Source organism: Saccopteryx leptura, chromosome 2, assembly GCF_036850995.1.
Source record: "Saccopteryx leptura isolate mSacLep1 chromosome 2, mSacLep1_pri_phased_curated, whole genome shotgun sequence".
Taxonomy (NCBI): Eukaryota; Metazoa; Chordata; class Mammalia; order Chiroptera; family Emballonuridae; genus Saccopteryx; species Saccopteryx leptura.
The window spans coordinates 113,963,708-113,989,266 of NC_089504.1; the positions used below are offsets into that span (position 1 = coordinate 113,963,708).

At 39.0% G+C, this 25,559-nt stretch overlaps 1 protein-coding gene across 3 annotated transcripts in view; it reads right to left on the bottom strand.

The window, feature by feature from the left end:
- Positions 1-25,559, bottom strand: part of ZFC3H1 (zinc finger C3H1-type containing) — a 73,496-nt gene that overhangs the window by 11,342 nt on the left and 36,595 nt on the right. For all 3 annotated transcript variants that reach the window (XM_066368563.1, XM_066368564.1, XM_066368562.1), the window contains exons 13-26: positions 16,072-16,246; positions 15,728-15,859; positions 14,812-15,351; positions 14,618-14,727; positions 12,527-12,658; positions 12,300-12,421; positions 10,478-10,579; positions 10,167-10,286; positions 9,028-9,211; positions 7,273-7,459; positions 5,737-5,925; positions 4,872-5,109; positions 313-418; positions 31-229 (exon numbers count right to left, since the gene is read on the bottom strand). In XM_066368563.1, coding sequence (XP_066224660.1) covers positions 31-229; positions 313-418; positions 4,872-5,109; positions 5,737-5,925; positions 7,273-7,459; positions 9,028-9,211; positions 10,167-10,286; positions 10,478-10,579; positions 12,300-12,421; positions 12,527-12,658; positions 14,618-14,727; positions 14,812-15,351; positions 15,728-15,859; positions 16,072-16,246 — 2,536 coding nt within the window. The remainder of the gene's footprint in view (positions 1-30; positions 230-312; positions 419-4,871; positions 5,110-5,736; positions 5,926-7,272; positions 7,460-9,027; positions 9,212-10,166; positions 10,287-10,477; positions 10,580-12,299; positions 12,422-12,526; positions 12,659-14,617; positions 14,728-14,811; positions 15,352-15,727; positions 15,860-16,071; positions 16,247-25,559) is intronic.

Sequence of the window (25,559 nt, forward strand, 5' to 3'; positions counted from 1 at the left end):
TTTAAACATTTCACGTCATTTAATTTTTACCTGCAAGATGAAGAATTTGCATGTATGATAAAAAACCTCTGCGTTTTGAGGATTTTTTTCAAATGCAGTAAGCCACACTGCCCTGGCTCTGTCGTGCTGATTTGTTTGAAAATATAAAGCAACAAGGGCTTCCAACAACTGGCAGTTCATGGGACAAGACTCCAATAGACATTTACAAAGTTCTACTGCAGCCTCAAACCTTAACAAGAAAAAAACATGTCTATATATATTTTAAAAATCAGCCTTTAATACAAGGTTAACTGCTTGTCAATTACGTTTTACCTCTCTAGCAGCTGCTGCAGAGTAATCATGTTCGTGTAAAGTGGAACACAGACCTCGACTCTTTCCTCAACTGTAAGGCTCTCATCTGTGCAAGCTTTCACCGCATCTATCCAAAAATATCACAATAACATCAATCAAACATAAACTGAAATTATTTGACTGTTTTTAGAACTCTGAAAGAGCAATAGGAGAAGACGGCCTATCCCTTTGTTTGATCACCATCTTATACTGAACTCCTGGCTTTTATCCAAAGGAGGTATTTCAGATATCACCAAACTGCTAAAATTCAATCTCTTACCCTCACTTTCCTGGTATAAATAAAACCACCAATATGAGCTCTTGTGGACACTTATTTAGGATAAGTGTCCCTGCATTCATCCTAAATCCCTTAAAATTGATCAAAAAAAAAAAAAAGAAAAGGAAACTTCAGCCCTGGCTGGTTTGCTCAGTGGTAGAGCATTGGCCAGCATGTGGTTGTCCCAGGTTCAATTCCCCATCAGGGTATACAAGAAAAGTGCCCATCTGCTTCCTCCCCCCCCCCCCCCCCACTTCTCTCTCTGTCTCTCTCTCTTCTCCTACCCTCCTGCAGCCATGGCTCAAGTGGAGTGAGTTGGTCCCGAGAGCTGAGGATGGCTCCATGGCCTCCACTTCAGGTGCTAAAAAATGGCACAGGCTGCAACACAGCAATAACCCAGAAGGACAGAGCATTGTCCCCTAGTGGCCTGGCTAGGGAGATCCTGGTTGGGGCACATGCAAGAGTCTGTCTCTGCCTCCCCTCTTCTCACTAAAATAAAAAATAAAAAAAAAATAAAGAACGAATTACCTTTTCATCTTTTTCTTGACCTACTTCAAAAGAGCCCTTGATTGCTATCAAACAGCCATTTAAAAATGTCTCCTCCTAAACTAAATTCTTTCCTTACTCCTTCAAAATACACTTTCCCCTTGTAAAGAATCCTTTAGTTGAACAGGCTATTTCAGAGAGAATGGTACCATGTTTTACCTTGCATAACTGTCACCATTTCCTCCTTTCCCAATGGTAGTATGACTCCTATATTTGCAGAGTTTAAAAGTGAATGCCATTCTGAAACTGCACATTTGAAATTCATGTACAGAATCATAACTAAACAAATCTAAAAGTCTATCTCTACATTCATTTTTTCATTTTTTTAGCTTTTTTTTTTTTTTTTGTATTTTTCTGAGGTTGGAAACGGGGAGGCAGTCAGACTCCCACATGCGCCCGACCGGGATCCACCTGGCATGCCCACCAGGGGGCGATGCTCTGCCCATCTGGGGCGTCATCGCTCTGCCGCAATCAGAGCCATTCTAGTGCCTGAGGCAGAGGCCACAGAGCCATCCTCAAGCCCGGGCCAATTTTGCTCCAATGGAGCCTTGGCTGTGGGAGGGGAAGAGAGAGACAGAGAGGAAGGAGAGGGGGAGGGATGGAGAAGCAGATGGGCGCTTTTCCTGTGTGCCCTGGCCAGGAATCGAACCCGGGACTCCCGCACGCCAGGCCGACGCTCTACCACTGAGCCAACAGGCCAGGGCCTTTTTAGTTAGCTTTTGATAATGTTCTTCCTCTTCTTTTTAATTTCTTCTTGCTTCTGCTTCCAAGAAATTATTTCTATTTCCTCTTGGTCTCATTCACTGACTCTATTTTCCCTTTTACTCCTTACTGCTATACTTTTTTTTTAAGATTTTATTTATGGCCTAACCTGTGGTGGCACAGTGGATAAAGCATCAACCTGGAATGCTGAGGTCACCAGTTCAAGACCCCAGGCTTGCGTGGTCAAAGCACACACAAGAAGCAAGGTGATGCTTCCCATTCCCTGCCCCCCCATCCTTTCTCTCCCTCTCCTCTCTCTAAAATCAATAAATGAAATCTAAAAACAATAAATAAAAATTAAAAGATTTTATTTATTGATTTTAGGGGGAGGAGAGAAAAGGGTGGGGGGAGGAGCGGGAAGCATCAACTCATAGTAGTTGCTTCTCATATGTGCCTTGACCAGGCAGGCCCAGGGTTTTGAACCGGCGACCTCAGTATTCCAGGTTGATGCCCCATCCACTGCGCCACCACAGGTCAGGTCTTTCTGCAATACTTGTAAATCTCCATTTCCTCAAAAGAAATATCTCATAGCTTCAACTACTGAATAATTTACTGCAAGAGTACATTAAAAACTGCAAAGCACTTTGTAATACAGTAACTTCTATGTTAATAACTTTCAAATCCATTTCTCTATCTGTAATTGTCCACTTAAGGTCCACTTCCTTATTTCCGTCTGCCAACAGGCATTTCCAATTGAATGACCAATTACCATTCATAAATACCACTCCTACTACCAAAATCAGTCTTCCCAATTTACCAGTCTTCTATTAATATACTTTCCTTTTCCCAGTCTCAAGATCTGATATTCATCTTTGACTGTTTCTTCTCTTCTCCCACAACATTTAATCTGCCTCAACTTCTCTATGTGCTAACTTCAAATGACCCAGGTTACTTTTTTTGTGCCTCAGTTATAGCAATGAGTCTCTGGTTGGTTTTCCTACCTGTGGTATCATTTCTCTTGAGCACATTTTTTTCTTTCTTAAAAAACCTCTATTGCCGGCCCTGGCCAGTTGGTTCAGCTGTAAAGCGTCAGCCCAGAGTGTGGAAGTCCCGGGTTCAATTCCCAGTCAGGGCACACAGGAGAAGCACCCACCTACTTCTCCACCCTTCCCCCTCTCCTCCTTCTCTGTCTCTCTCTATCCCTCCCGCAGCCAAGGCTCCATTGGAGCAAAGTTGGCCCAAGCACTGAGGATGGCTCCATGGCCTCCACCTCAGGTGCTAGAATGGCTCCAGTTGCAGCAGAGCAATACCCCAGATGAGCAGAGCATCGCCCCCTGGTGGGCATGCAGGGTGGATCCTGGTTGGGCGCATGCAGGAGTCTGTCTCCCCCCATTCTCACTTCGGAAAAATACAAAATAAACAAACAAAAAAAACCCTCTATTGCCATCAAGTCTAGAAAATGTATAAGGTCTACCGGAAAGTTCTGTCCGTTTCTATCACAAGTTTCGACACGTAAGCACGTTTATTTGGCGCATGTATGCCTCTATTTTTATCACTTAATGTATACATACTGACGTAGCAAATTAACTAAAACAAAGTTGATTCACGTTAGTCTTATGTGTGAAGTGATAGTATACCCATGGCTACTGATAAAGTTCATTTACGCCACTGTAATTTTTACGAATTTCAACAAGGAAGAAATGCTACAGAAGCATGTCTGTCGCATCCACCATATTCCCTGGACTTAGCACCCTCCGACTATCACTTGTTTTTGTCCTTACAAAATTTTTTGAAGGGCAAAAAATTCAAAAATGAAGAAGATATCAAACAAGCACTGGTTCAATTTTTCGCATCAAAAGATAAAACATTTTTCAAAAATGGGATATACAAATTGCCCTCATGCTGGCAAGAAATCATTAATAATAATGGCAATTATATTATTTAATAAAGTTTATTGACGGAGAAAAATTTGCATTTTGTTTTATTCCAAAAATGGACAGAACTTTCCGGTAGACCTTATATTATCCTACTTACTAAAGTTAATTCCTATTATTCTCCAGCACAAAACTCTCACTTGAATAAGGACTCTCTCCTCTTCTAATCTCCCTTTAAATTCAATGTGCCAATTCCTATCCACTTCTTGCTTTTTGTTTACTTAGCTCCCTTCACAGGAATGGTCTTCTTTTCTTTCCTTACTTCACTGGTTTATTCAATAAACATTTGTTAAGCACTTAGTACACAAACAGGCATCATAGGCCCTTGGAAAATATAAAGGTAAGACAAGAGTCCTATCTTTGAAGAGGCCCATCGTATCACATCATAGTTGAGCTTCAAAATCCAGCTTCAAGTCCTAATTCTTCTACAAAGACTTCCTTGATCATGGCAAACTACAATCTCTTCCCTTTGGGTGAATGGCCTGTACCACATAACTGTATCAATCACAGATCTGAATCTCTTCTATAAGCATAAAATTTAGATTACATATACATACTGATACACAGTTATCCGGCCTCAGCTGTTAATAATTATGTCAACTGCATAGATTTTATCTTTTGACTAGGCTATATTCTTCTTAGTAGGAAGGATAGGCTTCATACTTCATATGTGTTCCACAGCAGATATATTATTTAATATATAGTAATCAAATCCACTGATTGATTGATCAAATATTAATTACTCGTAAAAACAAGAAAAAGCCTTTAATCTTCACCTTGATGGACTGCTTTCAAGAAAGAATTACTTGATTCTGTGATTCAATCATCTCATTAAACTTACATAATCTACTTATCTAGTTCACGTCCTTTGCCATAATGAGAAAAACTAAGTATGTAGTATAATACAGTTCCTAGCTTTACAGATGCCAATGCCCATCTTTTCTGAGTCAATTCTTAAATCTTTTAAACATTTATATAATAAAGGCTGAAAACTACAACTTGCAGTGTTCCACTTAATTATGAAGAATCATAATAAGGGATAAAGTTGATATTCTAAATAATTTATAAACATTTACACTTACCTTCAAAAACTGCTAACAACATATCAGGATTAGTCTTTACATCCTGAACTGTTTGCCATGGCATTATAAATGGTTCTGTGTTAACAATTCTTGAAGGATTGGCATTAGATGGATCATAAAATTTTGAAGGGAGACCACTGAATTCAATAAGATGTATGTAGGCCAGCCATGCCAAACATCGATCACGTGTTTTAAGGTACTCAGCTATTATTCCATCATTAGCCGATTTCAATGCATTCTAGATAAATAAAAAGATAATATGAAAGTGTTTCTTTAAAATAATGTCTCCTATTCCTAAGATTCAAATGTAAAGGCAACAAAGAATAAAACAGTTGTATTTCTTAGATTCCTAAATACCTAAATTAAAATCTGAAAGTCATCAACTCTTTAAATCAAAAACTAGAGATATATCAATACCAAATTAATAATTTTTACTATGCTAAGGTTCTTGACATACTTAATGAAAAAAAATTAAATCTGAACATTTTAAGTGTCTTGTTATTCAAAATCTAGTAAGATAAAAATAGTAAAAATAAACAAAGCTCCACACTCATATAGAAGATTTTCATGATGAACTAATTTATTTTACCTTATTGTTTAAATACTGAAGTTTATTTTGATGGGTACTAGACATAAATTATTTCATTTAAACCTCATAAACACTCTAAAAAAGGTATTATTCCCTGTAAGCAAATGAGAAAACAATCATAAATTTACTCAACTTCATACAACGTACTAGTAAGTGGCAAAACAAGGATTCAAATCTAAAGCTTGTGTTCTCATCATAGAACAATGCTACCTATAATGTTTTAGACCTTTAAAAATTCTCTACAAAGTGTAATTAAATGCTACAACAACTATTTACCTGCAAAAGTGCAAGTGCACTTTGGGATCTTCCAGTAAATATGTGCAGTTGAACTCTAAACAAAAGAGCCTCTAAAAGTTGAAAGGACAGAATATCTGATGCTTCCCGCTTGGTTGCTCCCATCAGAAACTCCACCATTCTCTCACATACGTAATCCTTTTCTTCAAAGGTGCTTTCTAGGTGTAGAAACTGCCCACGGGGGTTTTATACAATTAATCTGGCTTCATAAGAATAAACTGTAAAACTATAGATTTTTCACATTTCATTAAGAAACTGTCTCATATTAAATCTTCAACTTCTGCAAAAAGGATAATTATAAATATACATAAACTCATCTTTTAGTACTATAACCTAGACTTCCCCTTCTACCACAAGTTGGAAAGTAAAATCAAATGAAAACTAAAACAGTACTGATGTATTCTCAGGATTACCACTGAAACAATTCCATCTTTTCTTTTCTTGAATCAACAGGTAAATGACAGCAAGAACATAATGGATCTCCAAAAACTAACATGTTTATGATGACATACAACTTGCATTGCTTAGGTGTGTGACTCTATAAAAATTGTGAATGGCATTTATATTAGAACTATGTGGCAAAATAAATAATTAAAAAGACAATCAAGAAATTAAAAGGCCCTTTAAAGAACAAATGACTTTAAAGGAAAACATTACACCCTAAAAATGTGTGCTGATCAATAACATTCACTTTGGTATAAGGCTCAAAGTAAAAAATCAAGCATATTTCACTGTCCACATCTATTCAGTACTTGTGTTACGCAAGTAAGAGTGGCAGGTTCATTCAATAAGGGATACCATGTTATCCAAATCTATTTGCTCTGAATTTCAGTTAGCAAGAAAATGATAGATCTGAGAGTAATAAATTTATCTGAAAGTTTATCTGAATCTAAAAGCTTCTAAGTTCAGCTAGTAAAAGTTCAGATATTAATGGATATTTATTTTACAAGTGGATTAAATATAATTTTAAGTTTAAACCTAGGTGGAAACATCCCATTCTCTTAGAGAATGAGGAAGAACCTATTTTTTTCACATCTTTGTATCTTACTTAGCAAGGTTCAATATTAGTATAAATTACAGATTAAGAATATTTCCGCAAGTAATGAGAACAGATAATATACTATTTTTGGCATTAATGAAAATGTTACACATGCAAAAGAAATTTAAAAGAAAAAATGTTACAGGTGCTTTGCACAAAATTCCCTTAACTTTGCCCAAATTAAGTACACTTAAGAATAGGTGAGTATGAAATGTTTTAAAAAAATTTTTTTTCCTTACCAACAAAGTTAACAACAACCAAAAAATCACCTCTTCACTAAATATTTTCTTCTCATTTAGTCTAAATTAATCCTGACCCAGAGAAGTGGTTTTGCGGTTACTGGATACTGAAAGTAAAGGTATTATATCTATATGCAAATAAAGCAGATGATGTTAATTAAGCTACATATCAATATTTAAGATGATCCAAAGAGTTATGAATATACACACATGCACACACAGGTTATCTTTTCTACTCACAGTCCAAAAACTCTGATAATCAGGAGCATATTCAACAGCTGTCTCACACATTTCCTGCACCTCCTCCTTGGTTCCTCTTTTAGAAAACAATCTGAGGTAATGGCACCAAAGTTCTGGGTTGTCTTTGTTGTTTTCCAAAGCCCGAGCCAGGACATTTAAGGCAGAATCCAAGGACTCTGAGCATAGCCTACACGTTTAAAAGAAAAGCAGGAACATTTTTTTTAATGTTTGAAATACTTTTAAACTGGGCTAGTCTACTGAGTTAATTTTTAAATTCCATTTTCTATTAGAACCTTCCAAGAATCTAGGGTCACCTATGACAAAGAGAGATAGAAAGAAAGGTCCTGATTTCCCACAAACCCAACATTTCCTAAGTGGATGCTCAGTTAGCATTTACCAGATAAAACCACTGTTATAAAACCACTAATTTATCAACTTCAAAATGTGCTCTATGTCCATATTCGGCAATAACTTTTATGATTTACACTGATCTGGGAATGAGAAAAGTTAAACAATTCTTCCTCAAGGCCAGCTACTGCCAGTACAAAATATCAAAGCTGTCAATATAACAGTTCTTTTCAATGATCAAAAGCTTGCTATCTCCCGGAGAAGATAACTGTCTCTCATGATCCTATTCATAAAATAATGTTAAGTTCTTTGGCCTTCATTCAGTAAATGAGTCAGAAAACACTCTAACTTATCCCATTAACATGGAAGTTAAATAAGAACCATATTCAGGTATGTAAGGTTTATTAGCATTGTGCAATGCTGCTTTATTAAAAAAGCTTTTATACAAAGTTTTAAGAGATGATCAGAATAGCATGTAAAAAAAAACAATTACTGTAATTTTAAAATTACAATAATAAAAGATTATTCCTGGCAATAAAAGATTATTTCCAGGAAACCTATCAATAAGTAAGAATTACAAAATGCATTTATGAAAGAGGAACTGTCATTTGTGAAATAAATTACTATTTATCTTATTTGCATACATGTAATATAATACCACATGCAGGGAAAAAAGGCAATTCATCAGCATTTAGAGGATCTTAGACAAGCTTTAAATCTCCAAATGAAAATTAACAAAAAATATGTAACTTGTTCCACTATTTGACTTCTTAAAAATCCAATCAATAATTAGCCTGACCACACAGTGGTGCAGTGGAATCAGAGTAAGACTGGGATGCAGAGGACCCAGGAAACCCTGAGGTTACCGGCTTGAACGCAGGCTCAACCGGCCTGAACCCAAGGTCGCTGGCTTGAGCAAGGGGTCACTTGCTCTGCGGGAGTCCCCCGGTCAAGGCACATATGAGAAAGCAATCAATGAACAACTAAGGAGCCACAACGAAGAATTGATGCTTCTCATCTCTCTCCCTTCCTGTCTGTCTGCCCCTATCTGTCCCTTTTTTCTCTCTCTCACTGTCTGTCACAAAATAATAATAATAATAATTATTAATCCTTACACTAATCAGAATTTACTGGTTCTTACTAATCCTACTTTGAAATAGGACACTACTAGAGTTAAAAAACTATAGGTAATTTTTTTACCTATACACTGAAAAATGCACACAACTCCAGGTCTAATCTTACATATTTTTAAACAGCTTTTAAACAATAAAGTGCTTCTTGTTCTGTCAAAAAACAAAGGCTCCATTGATAATAAGAAGGAAACATGATTATCACAGAAGAAATAAACCTCAAACACAAAAAATATAAATGTGCAACAATTTACACAAAGATTAGAAGGGGACCTACCCTTCATTTTGATTCAAGTACTTGTATGCAAGTTTGAGCCAAAGTTGTACATGAGAAGGATTTTCAAGCACACTTGCTTCTAAATTAGCAATGTCATCAGTCTCACTTGTAAAGTATCTGACATCATCTGGAGTCACAACTGTATCCAAAGCTGGAACTTTTATTTGGTTCTCTGGCTGAAAGGCTGTAAAAAGGTATTAGCTTCATAGAGTCTCTTACCAGCAGATGCAAGAAACAACAACCGGCTTCATCTTTAAATCATCTAAAAATCTAAAGATTCTAATGGCATGCAGTAGCTCATAGCTGTAAGGTAAAACAATCTTATAATTTATTGTACAAAACAGGACCATTCTAAGAGTGAAAGGATGTGTTATTAAAAATTATACCAGGACAACAAGTATAAATTAGGACTTTGTTGGGCCAAAAACAAGTACGGCCTCCCTCTTTTAAAGTAACTGCCGAGAAGACAAGATGGCGCTGGAGTAGGCGGACGTACCAATTTTCACCTCCCAGAACCAAAGTGGATTACAAACTAATTTTAGAACTATTATCTGGAAAAACCAACTTTGGACTAAACTAAGAGGACTCTTCAACCAAGAAACACTGAAGAAACCACACCAAGACTGGTAAAGTAAGTGCCATCACCTGATAATTCACATTCATTAAATTGTAAGAGAAAGTTATAATTTATAATGATGATTTATTCCACTATCTCTAAATTAGAGGGCAAATGTTACATTCATGTAAATAAGCACAAGAGCATACACCTATCAGGTATTTACTTGTTTAGTATCCAAAAATACTAAACAAATTATGTAAACTTGAAATTATAATGCAAGATGTGCTTGAGAATAAGACACTGATTCATGCGTACTCTGTTCATTCATTTATTTATTCATTTTCTGACTCTACTTACTGCATGTCAGAAAACAGGCTCAGAGCTTTCATGATTACTAAAAAGTAATCCTTGCATTTACTGGACCATGAATACAATATGTCCTACAATTTAAGGGGCAGTCCTGCAAAACGAAGAACCAATTAATTGCCTTAAATGCCAAGTAGCATAATTGTTTTTAAAAAAAGATTAGTAAAATGGAGCGCCACAACTTAATGATTCTGGATCTTAAATTCCTTCTTACCATACTTGATTGGTCCTACAGATTGTTCCTCATCACTACTGAAACTATTCTCTGAAACAGGTTTTCTCCAAAACTTTGGCTTCCACTTTCTTTTATCTTTATAGGTTGTAAATGGAGGTGCTGAAGTAGACAGGAGAAGACTGTTAGTAGATACACCCAGTTTATGGTTCTGAAGACTACCCAAATAATAATCAAAAAAACCTAAATTTATTCTGTTGTGTTAGAAATGACATAATGATATAATGACAAAAAATTTGCTGTCCTAAAAAAACTACAACGTCTTTTTGTGAAAGAGAAACAGATATACTCACTATGGCCTTTACTTTCGTTGATATTGCTAACAAGAAGAACAGCCATCTGGTCCATTGACATTCGATCTTTGTTTACTCCAAAAAGTTTCTCAACATATTTTTCTGAAATAGAGCAATGCTATCTTCACAAAAAGTATAAAAAACATGGGTTAATTAAAGAGTATGAAGTGAAGAATAGTTTAAGAATTTAAAAGAAGTATATGGTAGTAGTCAAAAACACCTATGACCTTCTAGAGGGCAAGACCCACATTATCTTAATAATTATGGCAAATCTTACCACATCATGTACGCCAGTTTGGGTTGAAAAAAGTGTATTTCCTGAAATAAACTAAGTAAGTGAAAAAGTCCCGAATTGGGACTGACTGAATTCAGCAACTTTATAATTACTCTGGGTTGTGATAACATTAAATTTAATAAACACCAATTCCTTTACTTCCAGAAGACCTGTAGTTTAAGGTTTAACTGGCACTAAATCTGGAGAAAAGCATAACAATATCTACTCAAAATGTCTGACTATAATCTATGCTTTATACCAGCAGTTCTCAACCTGTGGGTCACGACAGGTTGTAGGCAACCCCTCTGTTTTGGTCGTTCGACACCCGCCGGGGTCGTGACCCACAGGTTGAGAACCGCTGCTTTATTCAGTGTCTAAGTCCTTTTTATTTCATTGCAGAACATACAACTACAGACAACTTCCAACTCTCTTTATTTTTAAACAAAATAATAAAAATAGGAGTCTACTTTAAAATCATTACTGAAATTTCTTTTTTTTTTTTAGAATTTTCTTTTTTATTTTTATTTTATTTATTCATTTTTAGAGAGGAGAAAAAGAGGGAGAGAGGGAGAGAGAGAGAGAGAGAGAGAGAAGAGAGAGACACAGAGAGAGAGAGAAGGGGGGAGGAGCTGGAAGCATCAACTCCCATATGTGCCTTGACCAGGCAAGCCCAGGGTTTCGAACCAGCGACCTCAGCATTTCCAGGTCGACGCTTTATCCACTGCGCCACCACAGGTCAGGCCATTAATGAAATTTCTATACAAATGTTTAGATAGTCTTCTAAGTAAACTTACTGTTTAGATGACCTCTGTCCTAAGCACTTTCTGTAATGATGGAAATGTCTTATATCTGCACTTACCATCATTATGGCTATTGAACTATTGAGCTCAATAGTGGTTACTGAGAACTTGAAATGTGTCTATTGTGACTTGAGGGATATTTTATTTTACTTTTTTCTTTAGTGAGAGGAGGGGAGGCAAAGAGACAGACTCCTGAATTCAACCTGACCAGGATCCATCCCCCCAGGGAGCCCACTAAGAGGTGATGCTCTGCCCACCTGGGGCCCTTGTTCCATTGCTCAGCAACTGAGCCATTTTTACCAGCTGAGGTGGAGGCCACAGAGCTATCCTCAGTGCCTGAGGCCAACTAGCTCAAACCAATCGAGCCATGGCTGCAGGAAGAGAAGAGAAAGAGAGAGAGAGAGAGAGAGAGAGAGAGAGAAGCAAGAGGGGGAGGGGTGAAGAAGCAGATGGTCACTTCTCTTGTGTGCCCTGACCAGGAATCCAACCCAAGACATCCACACACTGGGCCAACGTTCTACCACTGAGCCAAATGGCCAGGCCTGAGGGAGTATATTTAAATTAATTTAAATTTTTATAGCAACATATGGCTACTGACTCCTGTATTGGACAAAGCAGATCTAGATAAAGTGTCAAGCTGAAGATATCAAATTATTATAGCAATTAAAAGTCAACAACTGAACATTAAATTTTTAAATTGCCTAAATTCAAATTTTCACTCGGGGAACAAGAAGAGGTCTTTAAAAACCTGCTGCAGCAGCAATTTCTTCATCAGTGCTTCTCTCTGAACAACCAATCAGAGACAGGTTGTATGACAAAATATCCTGGAATAGCTGTTTTCGGCTAAGCGTATAGTCTTGTGTATGCTGCCTAAAATAAAATGGCAACACAGAAAAGATAATCATGTACATATCAAAGCTCAATAACCAAGAATGTTTTTTATATTATAAAATGTTCAAAATTAAAACTACTCACCACTGACAATCATCATCATTACATGTTCCTGTTAAATCAAAACGGCAGAAACACTGATCCGGTTCAATCATATTACTATACGATACTGAGCTTATGGGAAGTTTTTCCTTGGTTCGATAGTACGGACTAAATCTAAGAAGAGAAGTGGACATGTTAGGCTCCAATAAAAATATCCCAGAAAAGTAAGAAAATTTTCATTTTTCCTTCCCAGTTGAAATTTCTATACTTTGAGCATACTATTTATCCAATTACCTAATAGCAAATTTAACTCCAGAATACAACCAGAATATCAAATGGTAAGAAAAAACTACTTTTATACCCAGAACTAAAAATCCTGAAATAGGGAGATGTTGAGGGGAATATGGGGGGGGGGGGGGGGTGCATGGGGCAAAACTAGAATCTATGTAAACACAATAAATTAAAATAAATAATAAAAACAAAAAATCCTGAAATAGAAAATAAAATATCCTTTATTTTTATTTATTAATTTTTCCATTGATTTGAGAACGAGAGAGAGGTGAGAAGGGGGAGCGAGAGGGAGAGAAGGAGGGAGGGAAAGAGAGAGAAAGAGAGAGAAAGGGAGAGAGAGAGGGAGAAAGGGAGAGAGGGACAGGGAGAAAGGGAAGGAGGGAGGAAGAGAGGGGGGAGAGAATGAAGGAGAGAGAGGGAGGGAGGGAGAGAGGGAGGGAGGGAGAGAGGGAGGGAGGAAGAGAGGGAGGAAGGGAGAGAGGGAGAAACATTAACTCATTGTTCCACTTAGCTGTTCCATGTAGCTGCGCATTCATTGGCTGCCTCTCACACATGCCCTGCCTGGGGATCAAACCTGCAACCTTGGCACACCAGGACAACACTCCATCCACAGAGCCATCCAGCCAGGGCCAAAATAACCTGTATTTTAAAAGTAGTGTTTTCACACCATATATCTGTATGATACTGGTATTTCTTACGTATGTTAACAGCCAAAAAATAAGCTAAGGAAAAAGTCTATACTACCTGTTAGGTGCTTTACAATATTATTGTTTAATCATACCCATTTAAGTCTCACAACATCCTGTAAGTCTAAAAACAAAGACAGTCCTGGTCAGGTAACTCAGTTGGTTAGAGCACTGTCCTGATTTGCCAAGATTTGCCAAGGTTACAGGTTTGATTCCCAGTCAGAAGACATACAAGAATCAACAAATTGTTGTTAACATTCAGAGTTTCATGAAGAGGAGCCGCAAAGGAATGAGACAGAAACAACAATACTGCAAATGGAGAACCCCAATCTAAGAATTGAGATGCCTTGGAGAGATCAGTTATCGAATTTATTAAGCAGAAATATGTCATCTTTGTAAGAACAAGTAGAATACAGTGTACAATTTTATTACTTAGTTTTGCAAAACTGATTAGATTTCTCTTGCCCTTTCTGAGACTAAAACACCATGTGCTGTCTGATTCCTGGCCTACAGAAAGCTCTGGTTGAGCCAAACACTCACGTCCTTGGGCCTTCCTTGAACATGACTGCTTTCAGTCACGAGTGCTTGGCCTCGACCTTGACTTCCTCAGGATGGGAACAGAAAGTCACTCGGTGCTTTCGCTTTCCCCCAACACTATTAAATGCATAAATAAGTGGAACAACAAATCAATGTTTTTCTCTCTAAAAATCAACAAACAAGAATTTAAAAAATAAAAACAAAGACAACCTCTCACAAAGTTAAACACCCAAGAATACCTAAGTCAATTTTATGAGAGTTAGCCAATGTATTCCTTATACAGGGTAATAGTAAAATTAAAAAACAAAAATCTAGGGCTCTCACAGGACTCAGGTTATTTTTTCTTAAAATTTCTAACAGGTAGTAAACCAAAATTCACAATTCTATCAGTAGCCAGAAATTAGAATTTGATAAGAACTAATAAACCTAAGTATGACCGCAACCTTACTTCCTGATATGGTTTGTGTTATGACAAGACACTTAATTTTCCCTAAAAGAACAAGTTCATTTTTCAATAACCATAATTCAATTTTTTTCATTATGATCAAATATTAGAAGTTAAGATATCAAAAACAGGAGCAATCCTAGAACTCAAGCACATCAAATCTTTCTTTTATACCTGTAGGATTTAAAAACCAGAAGAGGGCTGTGGTAGGGACTGAAAGGACATGGCTTCACTTCTGCTGTTTTACTCTGTGCTGTCACAAAATCTATATCCACAGAAATCTCCTGTAAAAGAAAACAGTAATTTTATAAGGCATATAAGGCTATGGTATATTCTACATTGATAAAGACTATGAAATGTTCAGTTACCTGACCACACAAAACCTTTCCTGTAACGCCAGTGGTGGTTTTTAAAATCAGTTGTTTTAAGCTGTCAGCTTTTGAATATAATTTTTGCAATTCACCAATTTTTAACCCTAGAAAAAGTTCTGGTTTTTCTACTGTGTTCTTAGATTTGTTTACACATTCTTTGTTAGGTGTATCAGTGTGCTTAAGGTTAGGTTTAGTGAATGAGTTGGATTCTAAGAAGGATCTTCTTCGTTCTCTGTTTGACCCAGACAAAATTTCATCATCGACATCATTTTCCTCAGTGTCCAGACTTAATTTATCTTGAGTCAGATCATGAAGTGAGGGCTGAGGTAAAGAAAATTCAGGTTCCTCTTCTATAACTGGAGTGATACTTTGCTGTTCCTTTGCTTTAAGGGCCCGAGCTTCTTTCAGTTTCTGAATTTTCAGGGCATATTCATATTCTAGCTTTTGTAATCGTCTTTTTTCCATAGCAATTAGTTCTGCTGAATGCTTTCTTGGACTTGATACTGGAGAATTGTCCAGTCTCATTATTTTGTTTGGCTGGGGGGAAAAGAAATGATATAAATATTTTATATTGCTATGATTTTATAAACAACTTTTGTTAAGGTAATTGTGCTATCCCTACAAGATACAATGCCAACATTAAAAAACTAAATCAATAATGAGAATAAGACAGTTTTACAACTCTCCAACAGTTGTGTTAATCTATGATCTACAAAAAAACAAAAAAAAAAAGTCAAGACAAAATAAACAAACAAGGTTCCAAAAACATGGATGTCATTTGAAAACCAAAGCTTTAATCTTTCTCTGAATACGCAGGGAAGAAGTTGAGTTATTTTACATATCTCTTACCCTCAAAAACTGTCATAAAAACCTTCTGCTTTTCAAAATTGAAATATTTCTACAAACAACTTACTCCAAGGCGATCTTGTTCCAGTTTCCGTTTTCCTATTTCTTTACTAGCCACTGCCTTTGCCCGAGCTAGCTCTTCTCCATACTTTAGAGTCAAAGCTTTTTTAACTGTAACACGTTGTTGCACTTTATGAATCTGAAAAAATAGGGTAATTCTGAAAATATGAATGTAAACCTTAGAAGAGGAAATAAATTCTTTTCAACACCACAACTTAAGGATTCAACTGAAAATAGAAATATCCTAATATTATATCTCAAGGGAGAATATAATTTTATTAAAAATTTGGCCCATAAAAACGTGTAGTAAAGATGACACTACAATATTTTCATTTAAAAAAAGAACATTACTTGTTCCTGAAGCTTCTTCAAAAACACTTTGTTGACATTGAGAATTTTCTCTGTTGCTTGAAGCTGTTCTGTAAGTTTCACAATCTTTGTTTCAGCATTTCGAACAGATTCTTTCTTCTTAGCTTCTTGCTGTACTAGATTCTTTAAAACAGATTCATCTTTCATCAAGAGAATCCTAATTGAAAAGTAACAAAATCCTCATTAATGTTTTTCTAAACTAGCAGACTAACACAATCAGAATCAAAACTTACACAGAAGCAGCTCATTTTTAAGAAAATATATTTACAATATATAGGTAAGATTTTTTTAAATGAATATTTTCATACTCATCAATCACACAGGTATTCAAATGGATACTGTTACATTCTATAAAAGTAAATATGAGTGTGATCTTTTTCTAAAAAAAAAAATTACTTAACTCTCAGTAATATGAATTACAGTTGAAAAGTTAATAGTGAATGTTTAATGTTGGCTGAACCTGACCCTACACGACTTTTGAGAAATGAGAACTTAAAATAAAAAACTGCTCTGTTCAGCTTCACTTATAAAGCTGATAAACACACAAATAAACACCTAATAAATATAATAAAGCATATTTAATTAACTTATACATCTCTAACTCATTTTATCTAGAGCAAGGCAAGAAAGGGGAAGTCTAAATTTTAAACAATACTACTCAGATATAACAAATGATATATTGCCATTTATGACAATATGGATGAACCTTAAGAACAATATAGTAGGTAAAATAAGTAAATCAGAAAAAGCTAAGAACTGTATGATTTCACACACAGATGGGATAGAAATCTGAGACTAACAGACAGAGACAAAAGTGAAGTGGTTACCAGAGGAAGGAGGGGAGGGGAGTAAAGAGGGACAAATACATAATGATAGAAATAATTTGACTTGTGATGGGCACACAATGCAATCAACAGTTCAAATGTGATCTAGATGTCACCTGAAACCTATCTACTCTTATTGATCAAAGTCACCCCCATTAAATTTAATTTCTAAATTAAAAGTAAATAAACAATATAGAGATGTAAAGTTTAGAACTGAAAAATAAAAAGGACAAAAGGCAAATTTATAAACTGTCATCTTTTCAACTACTAAATATTATGGTTTAAAAAAAAATGAAGCATCCGTCCTGGCCGGTTGGCTCAGTGGTAGAGCATCGGCCTGGTGTGTAGAAGTCCTGGATTCGATTCCCGGCCAGGGCACACAGGAGAAGCACCCATCTGCTTCTCCACCCCTCCCCCTCTCCCTCCTCCCTGTCTCTCTCTTCCCCTCTCGCAGCCGAGGCTCCATTGGAGCAAAGATGGCCTGGGCGCTGGGGATGGCTCCTTGGCCTCTTCCCCAGGCGCTGGAGTGGCTCTGGTCGCAACAGAGCATCGCCCCTGGTGGGCGTGCCAGGTGGATCCCGGTCGGGAGCATGCGGGAGTCTGTCTGACTGTCTCTCCCTGTTTCCAGCTTCAGAAAAATACAAAAATAAAAAAATAATAAAAAAATGAAGCATCCTTCCTACAAAGATACCATATTTCAAGTTATAAGAACCTACATCTAGTGAATCATAGGGCCCTGGCCAGTTGGCTCAATGGAATGTTGGCCCAGCATGTGGATGTCCTGGGTTCAATGTTCAGGCAGAAGAAGTAACCATCTGCTTCTCTACTCTATCCCCCTTCTCTCCCCCCACCTTGCAGCCATGGGTCAATGGTTCGAGCGAGTTGGCCCAGGTGCCGAGGCTGGTTCCATGGACTCCCTTCAGGTGTTAAAAATAGCTCAACTGCCGAGCAACGGAGCAGGCCCAGATGGGCAGAGCATCATTACCTATAAGGGGCTTGCCCAGTGGATGGCAGTAAGGGTGCATATGGAAGTCTGTCTCTGCCTCCCTTCCTCTCACTTAAAAAAAAAAATAGTATGAATCATAAAGACATTATGATAGAAAGGACAGGAAGTGAAAGACAAAGAATTTTTTAAAACTTTTTCATTTGTTAAGAAAGTTTAATTAAAGAAATACAATCTAAATAAATTTAACTTAATCTTATTTTTAAAACAAACATACTACTCATTAATAATTTTAGAAATTTATGGTCATTACAATATTTCATCTATAAAAAGCTCATATTTCAGATCTCTAATATCAGTATGTCTCTCAACATTACTATCATAGTTCAGCTGGCAACATCTTTTCTTTCTTGGTAATGTTTAAAATAATGGCACATCCTAGAATAAAATACCAACAGCACAAATATCAGTCAAAACTGAAGACACATTTGTAACAGCTGTTTTAAATGTATTCTTTTGTCCAGCATACTCAATTGCCAATGTTTTTTTTTTATTATTCAGTAAGAGAAGGGGAAGTAGAGAGACAGACTCCTACATGCATCCCTACTGGGATCCACCCAGCAAACCCACTGGGGGTGATGCTCTGCCCATCTGGGGCTGCCTCTCCATTGCTCAGCAACCAAGCTCTTAGTGCCTGAGGTGGAAGCCATGGAGCCATACTCAGTGCCCAGAGCCAACTCACTCCAATCAAGCCATGGCTGCAGGAAGAAGGGGACAGAGAAAGAATCGAGATGGGGAGGGGTGGGAAAGTACACGGGCACTTCTGTGTGTCCTGATGGGGAATCAAACCTGGGACGTCTACATGCTGGTCGACTCTCTACCACTGAGCACCAGCTGGGGCCTGTCTTGTTCATAAATCAAGAACAGGACATACTTAATATAAAAGTACCTATTTAATATAAAAAACTTCATAGTTACTATCTCCTTGAGATGTTACCTTATAAAAACACTCCAAATTACATTTTTTGTGTGTTTTAAAAACTAAAAAATACTAAGGTAGCTGTAATGTTAGAAATTAGGCTGTAAATTTCCACCTTTTTCCTTAATTAACTATCAATAAACAAATTTTTGAAGCTTGTTTTAAAAACCATTAAATTGTTTTTATGTTATGTTAATGATTTTCCAAAATTGAGTTAATTCATCACTTATTCACTATCAAGATTTAAACTTTAAGAACTTTTTAGTAAGCCTGGCCTGTGGTGGTGCCATGGATAGAGTGTCGACCTATAATTCTGAGGTCACTGGCTGTAAACCCTGGTTTGCCTGGTGAAGACACATACAACAAGCAACCAATGAACAGCTAGAGCAGTGGTTCTCAAACTTTTTTTTTTTTACAGAGACAGAGAGTGAGTCAGAGAGAAGGATAGACAGGGACAGGCAGGAACGAAGAGAGATGAGAAGCATCAATCATTAGTTTTTCATTGCGCGTTGCAACACCTTAGTTTAGTTGTTCATTGTTTGCTTTCTCGTGTGCCTTGACCGCGGGCCTTCAGCAGACCACGTAACCCCTTGCTGGAGCCAGCGACCTTGGTTTCAAGCTGGTGAGCTTTTGCTCAAACCAGATGAGCCCGCGCTCAAGCTGGTGACCTCGGGGTCTCGAACCTGGGTCTTCTGCATCCCAGTCCGACGCTCTATCCACTGCGCCACTGCCTGGTCAGGCGGTTCTCAAACTTTTTGAAGCCAGGGCACATTTAAAATCCTACAAATAATTGTAGGTGCACTATATTCAAATTTCTGAGAAATATGTTATAATAATTAAGTCAAATATTAAAGAAAAAAAATATAAAGTCCAAGTGTGCTTTTATGGTAATTAAATGAAATAATTACAACAAAATTAAATTTATTCTGACATTAAAAAACATTTTTGTTACATCTTTTGAGTTATGCTTTTTAGAATTCTTAAAAAAGAGGGGTTAAGAAATTTAAAAACGACAAAAAAATTTATATATATATAAATTCTTAGTTAAGATTTAGTACATTCAGCAGGTCCCAGCACAAACTTAAGTTTTTTCATTCTTGTGTTTATGAGAAACATGAGCCTGACCAGGCGGTGGCACAGTGGATAGAGCGTCGGACTGGGATGCGGAAGACCCAGGTTCGAGACCCCAAGGTCGCTGGCTCAAGCAAGGGGTTGCTCGGTCTGCTGAAGGCCCACGGTAAAGGCACATATGAGAAAGCAATCAATGAACAACTAAGGTGTTGCAACGAAAAACTGATGATTGATGCTTCTCATCTCTCTCCGTTCCTGTCTGTCTGTCCCTATCTAAACCTCTCTCTGACTTTCTCTGTCCCTGTAAAAAAAAAAAAAAAAAAAAAAAAGAAACATGAGCCTGATGTGTCCTAGCAATTTCTTCAATGTTTGGGCATATATTTGAAAGGCAAACTCTCATTTCCTCATCAATACATTGAAGAATTCCTCTCTTTTTAGTCTTAATTGTGTTGAGTGCAGAAAACCCCCACCATACATATCATCTTAACTTTACACCAAAGGATAGAAGACACTTGCCTCCAGTCTTTCCAGGGAACATGGGGGGTAGTGTAAACAATCCAGCACCACAGCTTAACAGCCTTTGCAACCTAATCAGGCAAGTGAGGTGGGGGGTTGGGCAGACTGTCAGCTTACAGCCAATTCCCCACACCTCTGTCCCCCAAAAATGTAAACTCCAAAAACCTGTTGGTTTTTTGGTCCCCAACAAGCACATATTTCTCTGGAATACCATAGGGCGCACCTGGAAATCTTCTAGGGCATACCAGTGTGCCCTGGCACACACTTTGAGAACCATTGAGCTAGAGTGAAGCAACTATTTCTCACCCTCCCCCAAAATCAATAAATAAAATCTCTAAAAAAAAAGGAATTGGTTAGTTAGTTACAAAAACAGGACAGGGAAAGTCTTACCATCTTTGCACAAAACCTCCACCTTATATTGGTGAACCTAAAAGGGTACTAGCAGAACAAAGCTCAGAAATGTTGATGTTATCTAAAACCATTTTGTACTTCATCAATTAATGATGTCAGGATGTTTGGAATGGAAAAAACTTGTATCTATAAAATGACGTATTTCTATCAAATATATGCTAGTGGCCCTCATCACACACAAAAAAAATTTGTAACTCTGTCTGGAAATGTTAACTAGACTTACTGCAGTGATCATTTCACAATACATATAAATATCATCATCTTGTACACTTTAAAAACTATGTTACAGGCCGATGACACCAGTCGTCCTTCACCATATTGCGGTTCATTTTTCACGGTCTCACTGTATCATGAATTTTTAAATTGTATGTATCTAATTTTGTATTGTGGATGTTTCGCTGTATCACAGGATTTTGCAGTATATAGGCTTGTTTTTTTTTTTTATGAGGTTTTACTGGGGTTCAGGCAGGGCTGGGCAGGGGCCATGTCAGGGGTAGGGCCTGCACACCCAGGCAGCACTTGTCTCCAGGGCTGGGGTGGGAGCCCAGGGCAGAGTGCTACAGGCCAGGGGTCTGGTCCGGCTCTTGACAGCAAAACAACCACTGAATGAAAGGTCTGTCTGCCTAGCTCTAAATTACTGCAGTCAGGGAAACGTCAGGGGATGACTACACTGGGCACAGAGGGCGCTGAAGAGCTTTAAACCCGGGGTGCACTGGGACTGGGGAATCCAAGGGGCCAGACAGGACCACCATGGGAATGAAGGAAAGAAAAGGAGAAAGACAGTTGTTCCATGGAGGCTCAGGGAGGGCCCGCTGTCCCCTAGGCCCCAGCGTGCTCCAAGCTCCCAACTTCCGGACCTGCACCCCTACTTGTTACCCCACATGGCCATCTTTGTGTACACCAGCGTTCGGAGAAAGCCGCTGGACTTCATGTAGGCAGAGATCTTCTTCAGGCCCTATTCCCAGGTAACAAAGTCCTTCAGGTTCGGGAACGCATCCAGGCATGTGGGCTCAAATATGCGGTGCTGGTCTAGTATGTTGTAAGCCAGAAAATCCACATAGGTGAGCTTGTCCCCTGCAAACCATGACCTCTTCCCTAGAAACTGTGAAAACTGCTTCATCTTGTCAGGGAGCCCCTTCAAGTAGTCAGGCTTCAGTTTCTCCTAGGTCAGGGCCCAGATTATAATTTAACACAACCTATGTTCATTAGACTCTCCTGGGTATCACCTCCAGTCTGTGACAGGCAGTTGGGAACGCAAAGGGAAACACCGCACTATCCCTGGACCGTCCCCACTCATCTCCAAACAGCCTCCTGTGGGCCAGACCACAGAGTGCTGGGAGAACCGGGCAGGGCCCTGGACTCAGACGTCAGGCAGAATGAAAGAGCATCTATAGGTATTTTTATATATTTATTATTTTAATTATTTCTGAAGTAAAATAAGCATTTTCTAGCCTAAAAAATTGAAAACAGTATTTTTTAAAATAAAAATATTAAAACATTAAAAAATATTAAATCTAAATATAAAATACGTAGCATACAGCAGATAAGTAGACAAAGACTCGTATGTCTGGAAAACGCAGCTACAGCTGCTTCTGCTTGAGCTAGTTTCACCATGTGAGATTATACACGGCACACTATTGACTAATGGATGGGAGGCGACCAACCAGAGCATAGGAAGTATCTCTTTTTTTTTTTTTTGGTATTTTTCTGAAGTTGGAAAAGGGGAGACAGACAGACTCCTGCATGCGCCCGACCGGGATCCACCCGGCATGCCCACCAGAGGGCAATGCTCTGCCCACCTGGGGCGTCGCTCTGCAGTGACCAGAGCCATTCTAGCGCCTGAGGCAGAGGCCATGGAGCCATCCTCAGAGCGCCCAGGCCAACTTTGCTCCAATGGAGCCTCAGCTGCGGGAGGGGAAGAGAGAGACAGAGAGGAAGGAGAGGGGGAGGGCTAGAGAAGCAGATGGACTCTTCTCCAGTGTGCCCTGGCCAGGAATTGAACCCAGTACTCCTGCATGCCAGGCCGACGCTCTACCACTGGCCAGGGCAGCATAGAAAGTATTTATAAGAGTGTGGGGAAGATTTATAAAGCCATAAAATATAAATAATAAAATAAATATAAGGTCGCTACTTCGCAGATTTTCGCCTCTAGCCGGGGGTTTTGGAATCTAATCCCCATGACAAATAAAAGACCACTGTACTCCAATAAAGTAACCTCAAAATACAGTGTGTCTGTAAAGTCATGGTGCACTTTTGACCGGTCACAGGAAAGCAACAAAAGACAATAAAAATGTGAAATTAGGCCCTGGCCGGTTGGCTCAGCGGTAGAGCGTCGGCCTAGCGTGCGGAGGACCCAGGTTCGATTCCCGGCCAGGGCACACAGGAGAAGCGCCCATTTGCTTCTCCACCCCTCTGCTGCGCTTTCCTCTCTGTCTCTCTCTTCCCCTCCCGTAGCCAAGGCTCCATTGGAGCAAAGATGGCCCGGGCGCTGGGGATGGCTCTGTGGCCTCTGCCTCAGGCGCTAGAGTGGCTCTGGTCGCAACATGGCGACGCCCAGGATGGGCAGAGCATCGCCCCCTGGTGGGCAGAGCGTCGCCCCTGGTGGGCGTGCCGGGTGGATCCAGGTCGGGCACATGCGGGAGTCTGACTGTCTCTCCGTTTCCAGCTTCAGAAAAAAAAAAAAAAAAAAAAAGAAATGTGAAATCTGCACTAAATAAAAGGAAAACCCTCCCAGTTTCTGTAGGATGATGTGGCAGCATGTGCGTATGCGCAGATGATGATGTAACACCGTATATACAACGGAGCAGCCCATGACCATGCCAGTTGAGATGTGGACGGTACACAGCAAAGTTCAGTGTGTTCTGTGGCTCGCTAAATTCGAATCCGTGACCAAAGTGCAACATGAATATCGGCACGTTTATAATAAAGCGCCACCACATAGGAATAACATTACTCGGTGGGATAAGCAGTTAAAGGAAACCTGCAGTTTGGTGGAGAAACCCCGTTCTCGTAGGCCATCAGTCAGTGACAAGTCTATAGAGGCTATACGGGATAGCTACCTAAGGAATCCTAAAAAATCTGTGTGTGAGCCCACATCGAACTGCACTGAATAGGTATGAAACTGGGAGAGTTTTCCTTTTATTTGGTGCAGATTTCACATTTCTATCGTCTTTTGTTGCTTTCCTGTGACCGGTCAAAAGTACACCATGACTTTACGGACACATTGTACGCCAATGAATTCAAATAAAGTCTATCATTCATCTTGTGAGGTTTTACACATGTTCTCAAAATTCTGAAACACTAATTAAACACAGTAATTTTGCAAAACATGCAAGAAATTTATGATCCTTAACTTTATATTAACACTTTATAATAACCTCGTATTTGACCAGGTGTCTTATTGAACAGCCTAGGTCACCTAGGTCCATGATGGTAAACCTTTTTATAAAAACCGCTCACTTTTTTTTTTTACAGAGGCAGAGATGGACAGACAGACAGGGACAGAGAGAGATGAGAAGCATCAATCGTCAGTTTCTCGTTGCCCGTTGCGACTTCTTAGTTGTTCATTGATTGCTTTCTCACATGTGCCTTGACCACGGGCCTTCAGCAGACCGAGTAACCCCCTGCTGGAGCCAGCAACCTTGGGTCTAAGCTGGTGAGCTCTTTGCTCAAGCCAGATGAGCCCGCGCTCAAGCTGGCAACCTCGGGGTCTCGAACCTGGGTCCTTCCGCATCCCAGTCCGATGCTCTATCCACTGCGCCACCACCTGGTCAGGCAAAAAACCGCTCACTTTTGCAGTGCTGGTCAACCTGGTCCCTCCCGCCCACTAGTGGGCAGTCCAGCTTTCATGGTGGGCCAATCACCACGCCATTTTGTTGCTCCGCTACTGCCCACTAGTGGGCAGGAGGGACCAGGTTGACCAGCATTGCAAAAGTGGGCAAGTTTTTGTTTTTGGGTTTTTTTTGTATTTTTCTGAAGCTAGAAACGGGGAGAGACAGACAGACTCCCGCATGCGCCCGACCAGGATCCACCCGGCACATCCACCAGGGGCTACGCTCTGCCCACCAGGGGGCGATGCTCTGCCCCTCCGGGGTGTCACTCTGCCGCGACCAGAGCCACTGTAGCGCCTGGGGCAGAGGCCAAGCAGCCATCCCCAGCACCCGGGCCATCTTTGCTCCAATGGAGCCTCGGCTGCGGGAGGGGAAGAGAGAGACAGAGAGGAAGGAGAGGGGGAGGGGTGGAGAAGCAGATGGGCGCTTCTCCTGTGTGCCCTGGCCAGGAATCGAACCCAGGACTTCTACATGCCAGGCCGATGCTCTACCACTGAGCCAACCGACCAGGGCCAAAAGTGGGCAGTTTTTATAAAAAGGTTCGCCATCACGGGCCTGGGTAATGAGTGTTTCCAACAATCAAGTCCACCTTTAACAATAAAAATATGCCTCTAAAGAAGATATTTCAAAAATTATGCCAGAAGTTTTAAAGAAAATTCCAAGTAAAGAGATTTATAAATGTTTTTAAGCATAAATAAGCTATGTATAAATAGAATGGAGAAACTACTTTGAAGTCTTGGTATTTTTATTTAAACAGTAATATTATTTATGTAAATGTATAATCCACCAAAATAATAACCTTATAAAGTTCTAAAGTATAAAAGAATTCCTAATCATATAGTGTACTTAGTATTAACATACACCACAAAAAGACATGCCTCACATAATAACATTAG